This window comes from Mesoplodon bidens (assembly GCF_964165515.1).
Source record: "Mesoplodon bidens genome assembly, chromosome: 14".
Classification (NCBI taxonomy): Eukaryota; Metazoa; Chordata; class Mammalia; order Artiodactyla; family Ziphiidae; genus Mesoplodon; species Mesoplodon bidens.
In genome coordinates, this window is record NC_138170.1 from 63,359,321 (window position 1) to 63,372,211 (window position 12,891).

The 12,891-nt window shown below is 36.1% G+C and overlaps 1 protein-coding gene across 1 annotated transcript in view; it reads right to left on the reverse strand.

Moving 5' to 3' along the window:
* The window catches only part of BIRC6 (baculoviral IAP repeat containing 6), a 238,718-nt gene that overhangs the window by 135,314 nt on the left and 90,513 nt on the right, over positions 1-12,891 (reverse strand). The window contains 8 exon segments of the mRNA XM_081254965.1: positions 156-293; positions 1,036-1,169; positions 1,683-1,902; positions 8,314-8,660; positions 9,008-9,216; positions 9,552-9,766; positions 12,034-12,133; positions 12,372-12,695. Coding sequence (XP_081111091.1) covers positions 156-293; positions 1,036-1,169; positions 1,683-1,902; positions 8,314-8,660; positions 9,008-9,216; positions 9,552-9,766; positions 12,034-12,133; positions 12,372-12,695 — 1,687 coding nt within the window.

Genomic DNA, 12,891 nt, shown 5'->3' on the forward strand with positions numbered 1-12,891 from the left:
ATAAACTTCACCTATATGTATGTTATTCCTGGTAAAGTTAATTAATATTTTACATAAATTACATACAGCTGGAATCTCCAGGCCAATGCCAGTTCTGGAAAAACTGGGTAGTCACTCAAAATCCCCACCAAGAGATGATTATAAACTTCTGATACCTGTCATAAACCTCTCCCTGTCTTTACCATTCAAAGGTTTCTTTGCAGCTGCTGCTTCATCTTCTACAGTTGCCACATAATCCAGCAACCTGGACACCAGCATAACAACCCAACTGATCATGGGAATATCTAGTACTCCTGTATAGAAATGTGAGGAGAAAAAATAATCAGGTGACTCTAAGAATCCTAATGAAGTCTGATAAAATAATTATAAAATTAGGACATTTTATAAATCCAAAATACACCATATAATTATGAACACTAATATTTATTTATAGTAAGCCTCAAAACTGAAACCTATGGCCAAAAATGAAGTACACATCAAATCAAATGGAAGACTTGACAAATGCTTCTTGGTACAAAAATAGATTCATAAGTGTAGCTTCAATCTAACAGGTAATAACTTATAAACTAGAAAACAAGGTATAAGAAGATATTCTTAGACTCACAGATGACTGAAATTTAAAAAGTCTCTCAAGTTATAATTCATCCAGTGTTAAACTATGCTCTAAAGTTTTTATTCCAATAACAATTTTCTTGCTCAAATGAAGCTCATTATCCATGATCAGAACAGCAATGCTATCTTAAAGCTTAAACACAAGAGTTTGATTTTATCTATGATAGTATAAAAACAACATACCCACACCAATTCCCAAGTTCAAAATTCACATAAAGAAAAGGTAACATATTTTTAAAAAGCAGTAACCATATGGCAGTCAATCACATGAAGGCTGGTCATTCTAAAAAGTCTACATCATAAAAATATTAAACTGTGCAGCAAAATGAATAGTAAAATAAATATTTCAGACTAGTCGTTTTATAAAAGCAGTATTTACAGGAATCTTACGTTTTTACTAAAGATCACTAATTTAAATAATACCTTCTGTCCTCCTATGCATGGGTAACTGTGGCTGAAGAGGTGACAATAAATTATCCAACAGATTAAGTAAGCTTTCTAATACTCCACTATTACTAAGTGATCTCTGACCAATGCAGGAAAGTAACATGAAGACCCTAAAAAAAAAAGATACAAATAAAACAGCCAATATAAATCAATTTAAGTGTTCATCTTAAAAATAATTCACTTTGTAATCTAAGAGAGTAATGATAGAATATCTGGTTATTAGTAAGGTTTATATCTGGAAGTATAATGTTAAAATTAGCTCTTCTTCAGCTACTGCTTATATTTTCTAATTTTATCTACAAGAAATCAAGTAAAGAGAACTGTATAATAGACTCAAAAATATACATTTGACACATAAAGTAACATGATCTGATAGGAAATATTTGTAAACACAGATCTATAAACTCCATAGATTCAGTTAGGAAACTAAAGAATACAGTCCAGTTACATCATGTAGAATCTTCTTCAATATGCCCTTCACTGGGCATTCCTCAAACTGTGAAAAGACATGCTTTAGTTCATTTCTCCACACTCAGTATCCACATACACAAGATTTCCAAATCTGAACACTGCAGGAAGCATAAATCACTAATAACAAATTACTCCAATATTTTCTGACTTACCTATCCTGTGGAAAGATGAGAAGCTGCTCTGAATTGTACAGTTCCTGAAGAACATTAGAAAGAAACTGGCCCCACCATCTTTCACCACCACAGAGTTGAACCAGTAGAAGGCCAGTATGTAACCGTATCTTTGGGGTTCCACTGATGCACAGGTGTTTAAAAAGCTCTTCACAGGCCTGGGCATGGAATGTACTCTGCAAAACTGCAGGAACAGAGTGTCCTATTACAAGAAAGAAAACAGTAAAATTTCCTATTTAAGAGTATGCTGTAGTATCAAAATCAGCATCCCTAAATAGGCTTTCTTCTTTACCAGCAAATTTTTGGTCTATTTATTTTCCTATTCATTTATTTACTCCTTATATGTAGAATATTAACTGTCAAATACTTGGAGAAAAGAAGAATTAGCCATTATATCAATTATATTTCTTTTCTGTGGAATTCGGTGTATCAGATGGCTGTGTGTGTGTGTGCGCGCACATTACATCATATATAATAAGCAAAACTAGCTCCTGGTTAGAAAATGACAGTTCTGTATTAGATTAGCAATTTATTAACACTTTTCACTGTTGCGCTTTCAAACATTATTTATTATTTTGCTAGTAACACAATGATGTGACACATCAGTAGCAGAAACTCAAGAAAAATATAATCAAAAATCAATTTAAGAGATAGCCTCATCCACCAGAGAGCAGATAGCAGAAGCAAGAAGAACTACAATCCTGCAGCCTGTGGCACAAAAACCACATTCACAGAAACAGAGACAAGATGAAAGAACAGAGGGCTACGTCCCAGATGAAGGAACAAGATAAAACCTCAGAAAAACAAGTAAATGAAAATAGGCAACCTTCCAGAAAAAGAATTCAGAATAATGATAGTAAAGATGATCCAGGATCTCGGAAAAATAATGGAGGCAAAGATCGAGATGATGCAAGAAATGTTTAACAAAGACCTAGAAGAATTAAAGAACAAACAGAGATGAACAATACAATAAGTGAAATGAAAACTACACTAGAAGGAATCAACAGCAGAATAACTGAGGCAGAAGAATGGATAAGTGACCTGGAAGACAGAATGGTGGAATTCACTGCTGCGGAACAGAATAAAGAAAAAAGAATGAAAAGAAATGAAGACAGCCTAAGAGACCTCTGGGACAACATTAAACACAACAACATTCCCATTATAGGGGTCCCAGAAGGAGAAGAGAGAGAGAAAGGACCCGAGAAAATATTTGAAGAGATTGTAGTTGAAAACTTCCCTAACATGGGAAAGGAAATAGCCACCCAAGTCCAGGAAGCACAGCGAGTCCCATAAAGGATAAACCCAAGGAGAAACACGCTGAGACACATAGTAATCAACTGGCAAAAATTAAAAACAAAGAAAAATTATTAAAAGCAGCAAGGGAAAAACGACAAATAACACACAAGGGAACTCCTATAAGGTTAACAGCTGATTTCTCAGCAGAAACTCTACAAGCCAGAAGGGAGTGGCATGATATACCTGAAGTGATGAAAGGGAAGAACCTACAACCAAGATTACTCTACCCAGCAAGGATCTCATTCAGATTCCATGGAGAAATCAAAAGCTTTACAGACAAGCAAAAGCTAAGAAAATTCAGCACCAGCAAACCAGCTGTACAACAAACACTAAAAGAACTTCTCTATGTAGGAAACACAATAGAAGAAAAGGACCTACAAAAAACAAACCCAAAACAATTAAGAAAATGGTCACAGGAACATACATATCGATAATTACCTTAAACGTGAATGGATTAAATGCTCCAACCAAAAGACACAGGCTTGCTGAATGGATATAAAAACAAGATCCTCCGGGAGGATCCCACATGCCACAGAGTGGCTGGGCCCGTGAGCCATGGCTGCTGAGCCTGCGCATCTGGAGCCTGTGCTCCGCAGCGGGAGAGGCTGCAGCGGTGAAAGGCCCGTGTACTGAAAAAAAAAAAAAAAAAAAAAAAAAACAAGACCCATATATATACTGTCTACGAGAGACACACTTCAGACCTACGGACACATTCAGACTGAAAGTGAAGGGATGGAAAAAGATATTCCATGCAAATGGAAATCAAAAGAAAGCTGAAGTAGCAATACTCATTATCAGATAAAATAGACTTTAAAATAAAGAATGTTACAAGAGACAAGGAAGGACACTACATAATGATCAAGGGATCAATCCAAGAAGAAGATATAACAATTATAAATATATATGCACCCAACATAGGAGCACATCAATACATAAGGCAACTGCTAACAGCTATAAAAGGAAATCGACAGTAACACAATAATAGTGGGGGACTTTAACACCTCACTTACACCAATGGACAGATCATCCAAAATGAAAATAAATAAGGAAACAGAAGCTTTAAATGACACAATAGACCAGATAGATTGAATTGATATTTATAGGACATTCAATCCAAAAACAGCAGATTACACTTTCTTCTCAAGTGCGCATGGAACATTCTTCAGGATAGATCATACCATGGGTCACAAATCAAGCCTCAGTAAATTTAAGAAAATTGAAATCATATCAAGAATCTTTTCTGACCACAACGCTATGAGATTACAAATGAATTACAAGGAGAAAAACATAAAAAACACAAATACATGGACACTAAACAATACGTTACTAAATAACCAAGAGATCACTGAGGAAATCAAAAAATACCTAGAGACAAATTACAATGAAAACACAATGATCCAAAACCTATGGGATGCAGCAAAAGCAGTTCTAAGAGGGAAGTTTACAGCTGTACAAGCCTACCTCAGGAAACAGAAAAATCTCAAATAAACAATCTAACCTTACACCTAAAGGAACTAGAGAAAGAAGAACAAACAAAACCCAAAGTTAGCAGAAGGAAAGAAATCATAAAGATCAGAGCAGAAATAAATGAAATAGAAACAAAGAAAATAATAGCAAAGATCAATAAACTAAAAGCTGGGTCTTTGAGGAGATAAAGATATTGATAAACCATTAACCAGACTCATCAAGAAAAAGAAGGATAGGACTCAAATCAATAAAATTACAAATGAAAAAGGAGAAGTTACAACAGACACCGCAGAAATACAAAGCATCCTAAGAGACTACTACAAGCAACTCTATGCCAATAAAATGGACAACCTGGAAGAAATGGACAAATTCTTAGAAAGGTATAACCTTCCAAGACTGAACCAGGAAGAAATAGAAAACATGAACAGACCAATCACAAGTAATGAAATTGAAACTGTGATTAAAAATCTTCCAACAAACAAAAGTCCAGGACCAGATGGCTTCACAGGTGAATTCTATCAAACATTTAGAAGCTAACACCCATCCTTCTTCTCAAGATCTTCCAAAAATTTCAGAGGAAGGAACACTCCCAAACTCATTCTATGAGGCCACCATCATCCTGATACCAAAACCAGACAAAGATACTATAAAAATAAGAGAAAATTACAGACCAATATCACTGACGAATATAACTGAAAAACTCCTCAGCAAAATACTAGCAACAGAATCAAACAACACATTAAAAGGACCATACACCATGATCAAGTCGGTTTTAACCCAGGGATGCAAGGATTCTTCAATATACACAAATCAATTAATGTGATACACCATATTAACAAATTGAAGAATAAAAACCATAGGATCATCTCAATAGATGCAGAAAAAGCTTTTGACAAAATTCAACACCCATATATAACAAAAACTCTCCAGAAAGTAGGCATAGAGGGAACCTACCTCAACATAATAAAGGCCATATATGACAAACCCACAGCAAACATCATTCTCAATGGTGAAAAACTGAAAGCATTTCCTCTAAGATCAGGAACAAGACAAGGATGTCCACTCTCGCCACTATCATTCAACATAGTTTTGGAAGTCTTAGCCACGGCAACCAGAGAAGAAAAAGAAATAAAAGGAATACAAATTGGAAAAGAAGAAGTTAAACTGTCACTGTTTGCCGATGACATGATATTATACATAGAGAATCCTAAAGATGCCACCAGAAAACTACTAGAGCTAGTCAATGAATTTGGTAATGTTGCAGGATACAAAATTAATGCACAAAAATCTCTTGCATACCTATACACTGATGAAAAATCTGAAAGAGAAATTAAGGAAACACTCCCATTTACCACTGCAACAAAAAGAATAAAATACTTAGGAATAAACCTGCCTAGGGAGACAAAAGACCTGTATGCAGAAAACTGTAAGACACTGATGAAAGAAATTAAAGAAGATACCAACAGATGGAGAGATATACCATGTTCTTGGATTGGAAGAATCAATATTGTGAAAATGACTATACTACCCAAAGCAATCTACAGATTCAATACAATCCCTATCAAATTACCAATGGCATTTTTTACGGAACTAGAACAAAAAATCTTAAAATTTGTAGGGAGACACAAAAGACCCCGAATAGCCAAAGCAGTCTTGAGGGAAAAAACCAGAGCTGGACAAATCAGACTCCCTGACTTCAGACTATACTATCAAGCCACAGTAATCAAGACAATATAGTACTGGCACAAAAACAGAAACATAGATCAATGGAACAAGATAGAAAGCCCAGAGGTAAACCCATGCACCTATGGTCAACTAATCTATGACAAAGGAGGCAAGGATATACAATGAGAAAAGACAGTCTCTTCAATAAGTGGTGCTGGGAACACTGGACAGCTACATGTAAAAGAATGAAATTAGAACACTCTCTAACACCATACACAAAAATAAACTCAAAATGGATTCGAGACCTAAATGTAAGACCAGACACTATGAAACTCTTACAGGAAAACATAGGCAGAACACTCTTTGACATAAATCACAGCAAGATCTTTTTTGATCCACCTCCTAAAGTAATGGAAATAAAAACAAAAATAAACAAATGGGACCTAATGAAACTTCAAAGCTTTTGCACAGCAAAGGAAACCATAAACAAGACGAAAAGGCAACCCTTGGAATGGGAGAAAATATTTGCAAACGTATCAACAGACAAAGGATTAATCTCCAAAATATACAAACAGCTCATGCAGCTCAATATTATAAAAACAAACAACCCAATCAAAAAATGGGCAGAAGACCTAAATAGACATTTCTCCAAAGAAGACATACAGATGGCCAAGAAGCATATGAAAAGCTGCTCAACATCACTAATTATTAGAGAAATGCAAATCAAAACTACAATGAGGTATCACCTCACACCAGTTAGAATGGGCATCATCAGAAAATCTACACACAACAAATGCTGGAGAGGGTGTGGAGAAAAGGGAACCCTCTTGCACTGTTGGTGGGAATGTAAATTGATACAGCCACTATGGAGAACAGTATTGAGGTTCCTTAAAAAACTAAAAATACGGCTTCCCTGGTGGCGCAGTGGTTGAGAGTCCACCTGCCGATGCAGGGGAAATGGGTTCGTGCCCCGGTCCGGGAGGATCCCACATGCTGCAGAGTGGCTGGGCCCATGAGCCATGGCCGCTGAGCCTGCGTGTCCAGAGCCTGTGCTCCACAATGGGAGAGGCCACAGCAGTGAGAGGCCCGCGTACCGCAAAAAAAAAAAAAAAAAAAAAAAAAAAGTCTGGAGTCTTTTTGGATGAACCCAGAATTTCTCTAAAAAATTAAGTTAAGGGACTTTCCTGGTGGTGCAGTGGTTGGGACTCTGTGCTCCCAATTCTGGGGGTCCGGGTTCGATCCCTGGTCAGTGAACTAGATCCCACATGCATGCTGAGACTGATGAGCCCGCGAGCCACAACTAGGGAGCCTGCCTGCTGCAACTGGGACCCGGCACAACCAAATAAAATAAATATTTTTTAAAATTTTAAGTTAAAAAAAAACAAAACCTGAAGTCCAGAGGTCCAGAAACAGGTGAGCCAATGGTAGCAAAAAAAAAAAAAAAAACTAAAAATAGAATTACCATGTGATCCAGCAATCCCACTACTGGGCATATACCCAGAGAAAACTATAATTCAAAAAGACACATGCACCCCAATGTTCACTGCAGCACTATTTACAATAGCCAGGTCATGGAAGCAACCTAAATGCCCATCGACAGACAAATGGATAAAGAAGATGTGGTACGTATATACAATTGAATATTCCTCAGCCATAAAAAGGAACGAAATTTGGTCATTTGTAGAGACGTGGATGGATCTAGAGACTGTCATACAGAGTGAAGTAAGTCAGGAAGAGAATAACAAATATCGTATATTTATGCATATATGTGGAACCCAGAATAATTGTACAGATTAACCAGTTTGCAGGGGAGAAATAGAGACACAGATGTAGAGAACAAATGTATGGACACCAAGGAGGGAAAGCGGCTGTGGGGGTGGGGGGGATGGGATGAATTGGGACATTGGGATTGACATGTATACACTGATGTGTATAAAAAGGATAACTAATAAGAACCTGCTGTATAAAAACATAAAGTAAAATTCAAAAATTAAAAACAAAAATCTATTTAAGAAAAACAAAAATAAGGGGAAAAAATGAATTAACCTAAAAACACATTACATAAATACATCAGAAAGGATACCAAAATAAACAGAACCCAGGAGATATTAATACAACAAAACATGCAACAAAATCACATCAAATATATTTCCGGCCTTTTTAAGTACTTAAGTCAAATACAAACCATTGGAAGAGTGAAGAAGGCTGAGCAAAGTGTCCAATAAATATCTGATGATAGTACGTAACTGCTCTGTGGAAGATGTCTGAATTATATCTTTTGGCTCTGAAGTTTCATTCAACATCTTCCTACTTGCTCCAAGAGCTACTCTGAGCCTCTGCACTGCATTATGAGCCAAATTTAATTGAAGCTGTAGCTGAATACAGTCCTGATAGGCAGAAAAGACTCTGCTATCCTCCTCAACGGCCTTGTCTGGCTTTCGCAAAAAGTACTGTGCGTTGTTAGCACTGTTGAGAGGAGGAAGATCAATACTTTGCAAAAGAGTTTCTAGTCGATGACAAGCCAAGTTATACCTGTAAGTAAAAAATAAACGAACAAAATAATTCCTGCAATGTTCTCTTTGACATACATGTACGAATACACACTAAAATTAAATCTCTAAAACAAGTTAACACACAACCATTAAAAAGAATTAATCAATTGGTCAATTAATCAATTGGTAAGTACTAAAAAAATAGAACCAATTATTTAATCACAATATATTAATGCATTAAACATTATTATAACATGCTAGTGTCCTACCGCCTTTTGCTCTTTTCTATACACTTATGAAAAGTCATTTCTTGACAAGTATGTGGGAGACATTATAGAAAATATAAGGTTTCAATAACACTAAAATATATTGCAATTTTCTACTAACCTGCACTGTATATCCTCCTGTAGAGCAACCATCATTGTTAAATGCTGGTCAATTTCTGGCTGGTTTGCAGATTCTCCCTCTCCCCTCAGAGGATCATGCATTAATTTCAGTTCACTCTCCCAAGGCAAGATATAGGTATGACCATAGTAAAATCCTAATGGGATTTTAGCTCTGGCATTTGTACTTCCATAGCGTCCAATGACAGTGATCTGAAATGAAAACTTATAAATATACATAACCACCCATCTACCACAATAAAAATCTGAATCATGTATTTTAAAAGATAATTATATTATAAATTATAAAAAGATACTTTCATTTTTATTTTTTAATTGAAGTATAGTTGAATTACAATGTTGTGTTAATTTCTGCCGTACAGCAAAGTGATTCAGTTATACATAATTTTTCCATTATGGTTTACCACAGGATATTGAATATGGTTCCCTGCGCTATAAGGATACTTTTAAATTATATGTCTGAATATTTTTCATAACTTATCAGAAACATGGAAAGCATATCAATTCATTTTCTTGAAGTTCTTTACCTTCATGAATCTACACACTGGAGGTGGTATCAAATCATGAAGAATTAGTGAATGCGTGCTTATATCTGTTGCCACTACCAATCGCCTCCCATCAACCTCTTCTCCTAATGTCCAAATGTCAATTGACAAGGAGGCCAAGTCTCCACAAGTGGGTATCAATACGTCTGTCAACAGTATTGGTCTACCAAAATCCAAGGTCACAAATCTCCTTGCTCCTATGAGAGATAGAGAGCAACAGCTGACACAAATACCATGTATCAATTAACCAAAAGACACATTCTGAAACAATCTGGAACATTCATCTTAAAATATGAAATCAACTTACTAAACTACAAACAAGAAGAAATGCTAATAATCTCATTAAAAAACTGTCTAAAACCTCAATTTATATTAGTTTGAACCCCAAGATTTAAGTAAAAAATATACAAGAATAAGTTTGCTACTATGAAGGCAATCAACTGTACATATAAGCTTATTTTAAAACTTTACAGCAGAAAAAGGTAAATCAGCAAAAATATAGATTAATTCAATGAAGTACCTATCGGTTCTTCTTTCAGTCATTTGGTCTTTTTTTCTTTTAATTTCACAACTAAATGTATTTATTACTCATACCAAATTTTATTATTTGATTTTGGTTTTCTTAAGCCTTATTTAACATCTTTTGGAGTTGCATCTTACATTGGGGTTAAGATGTAAAGGACAAGCGTAAGGCTGAAATCACATGTAGTCATTACTACCACACTAAAAAATCTCTGAGGAAGGTCCTCCAATGGAGACAGATAAAACTTATCTCAAACAATGCTTCCCTCCCATACTGACACATCACTGTCTCTTCAGCTCAGTTCCAAATGAAGTAGAAGGCTTAGTCTTAAGGGCCACACTAAAGAGACAGTATGTCTTTTATGTGTAAGCTCATATATTAACAAAAGAATGATCTGAGAGAACCAGAGGAGCAGATTTGCATCTCTCAACTCACACACATTTCAGGAATAAGCTCAATTAAGGAAACAGCAGGCATTAATAAAATCCTACTTATTTTTCTTCTTTATTGTGTTAGGGGCAGATAGTAACCGTACCAGTTACATTTTACAGTGAAGGAACCCAACTAAATTTAACTTGTGGGACTAGAGCCATCTCCATAGAGCCATTTTAAGGAAAACAAGGCAGTATTTTCCTAAACAGAAAGACTACTGAACAAAAAACATAATTCTCCCCCCTTTAGGGGGCTTACGTGCCACAGTCGAGTCCACAGATAGAAAACCAAATCATAGTGTAAACAACTGCTCACATTTCATAAAGACTGGACAACAACGAATTTCACTCTATATGCCATGAACACTAATTATTGTTACCAATGAATGATTAGTTGGGCAGAAAACAGCATGTAACACTTTATTTTTTTAAAACTCTCTCTTCCAAAGGGGAAAAAACCCACTGCAATAAAGCAAATATGGTTCAACTCTTCATATGATGAAAAGTGATACAGTATGCACTATATTCATGTGAATTCCTCCTATAAAACACACCTAAGGACTTTGTCAAATTCTGCTGCTGTTCAAGCCTAGAAATAACATTTGGTAGGATAATAAGGCAAATATTGCCTACAATGTATTTAGTAAACATGCTCTAATTAAAAGCACCTATCCTGATCATAGGTCTCTAGCATATAAGCATGGTACAAGCCTAAGTAAAATATGAACTATCCAGAGACCATGAAATGTTAGTAATCCTACTCAGTTATTTTAATTAGCAGTAATTCTGTCAGCTATTCTCAAAAAATGGTTCCAACATTAGAATGCTAGTCTTAATGAATACTTCTTTAAGCATAATTTTTAGTGTATTGGTAATTGAGCAGCTATAATAAAGACAGATATTTATGTCAACCATAGTTCAACAGATGAGATTCTTTTTTTTAATTAATTAATTAATTTTTGACTGCGTTAGGTCTTCGTTGCTGTGTGTGGGCTTTTCTCTAGCTGCGGTGAGCGGGGGCTACTCTTCGTTGCGGTGCGCGGGCTTCTCATTGCAGTGGCTTCTCTTGTTGCAAAGCACGGGCTCTAGGCGAGCAGGCTTCAACAGTTGTGGCTCGCGGGCTCTAGAGCACAAGCTCAGTAGTTGTGGTGCACAGGCTTAGCTGCTCCACGGCATGTGGGATCTTCCCAGACCAGGGCTTGAACCTGTGTCTCCTGCATTGGCAGGCGGATTCTCAACCACTGCACCAGCAGGGAAGCCCCAGGTGAGATTCTTATACAGATGAAACCCACTGTTTGGATAGAATTAATGAAACCACTCAGCAGCACTCTTCCATCCAACTTGGTAAGTACACAGCTTGAGCCTTATGTAATACTTATTCTTGGTAAAAAGCACTTTCCCAAGAGCAGATGTGATTTATTTGCACAAGAAAATCAAACTACAAAATATTAAGTCTTCAAAGGGCCAGCAGACAAGGCAAAAAAAATATTTTAAGAAAATCAAAGATTACCTGAATGCATTCGTTCTATAATAATGGACTGGTGAGGTGGAGGCTGAAGAAAATGTGAAGCATGAGAAATTGCAAGGGCTAGACCAGAGCCAAGTGGATTCTAGAAAAGAAAAAAGTATAACTCTATATTGATATCACTCTTGCTCTATAAAAACTAATAACCATAATATAAAGTTAACAAGTCCCATTTCCTGATGTATATTCTGTAACATTAAATAAAATAATCTAATTTGATATAACAAGTTAACATAATAAAACTTTGCTTTCCAAAGTTAGCGTATACATCAAAATATTTTTAAATGTCTAAGCGAACACCTATTTAAAATATAGTAATTTACCATTCTGGACTTGTTGGAATTTTTGTTATGTGCAGCAAGATTGACTGTAGGGGGATCAATAACTGAGCCTGGGAAAAGCTGTGCAAGTTCGGCATTAATCACAACGGAAACTGCTTCATTGGGTGGGGTGAGTGGTGGAGTCATAAAAAGTGGTGTTGTTTTTGGAGTGGGTGGAATAACATCAGATGGATGAATGAAGAATCCAGGGGCTGCCACTGGGTTGGAAGGCACAGAGTTGTGAACAGGACCTACTGCTGATGCTGCTGATGCTGCTGCAGCTGCTGCAGCTGTTGTCTGATGTAACTTGGCTTCCAGCTTTGCTTTCTGTAAAAGAAGTAAAAGCAACAAATATAGACTAATCCTGCCTATCTAAATTGTGGGGAATACTACGTGGGTATATATTGTGAAAATAAACATGATTAACTGGATCCTAGTTCAATAAAAATGAAATTAAGTAAAAAATGGACTCAACATGAATGGAGTACTTCTATGCTATATATGTGTGTGTATGTGTGTGTGT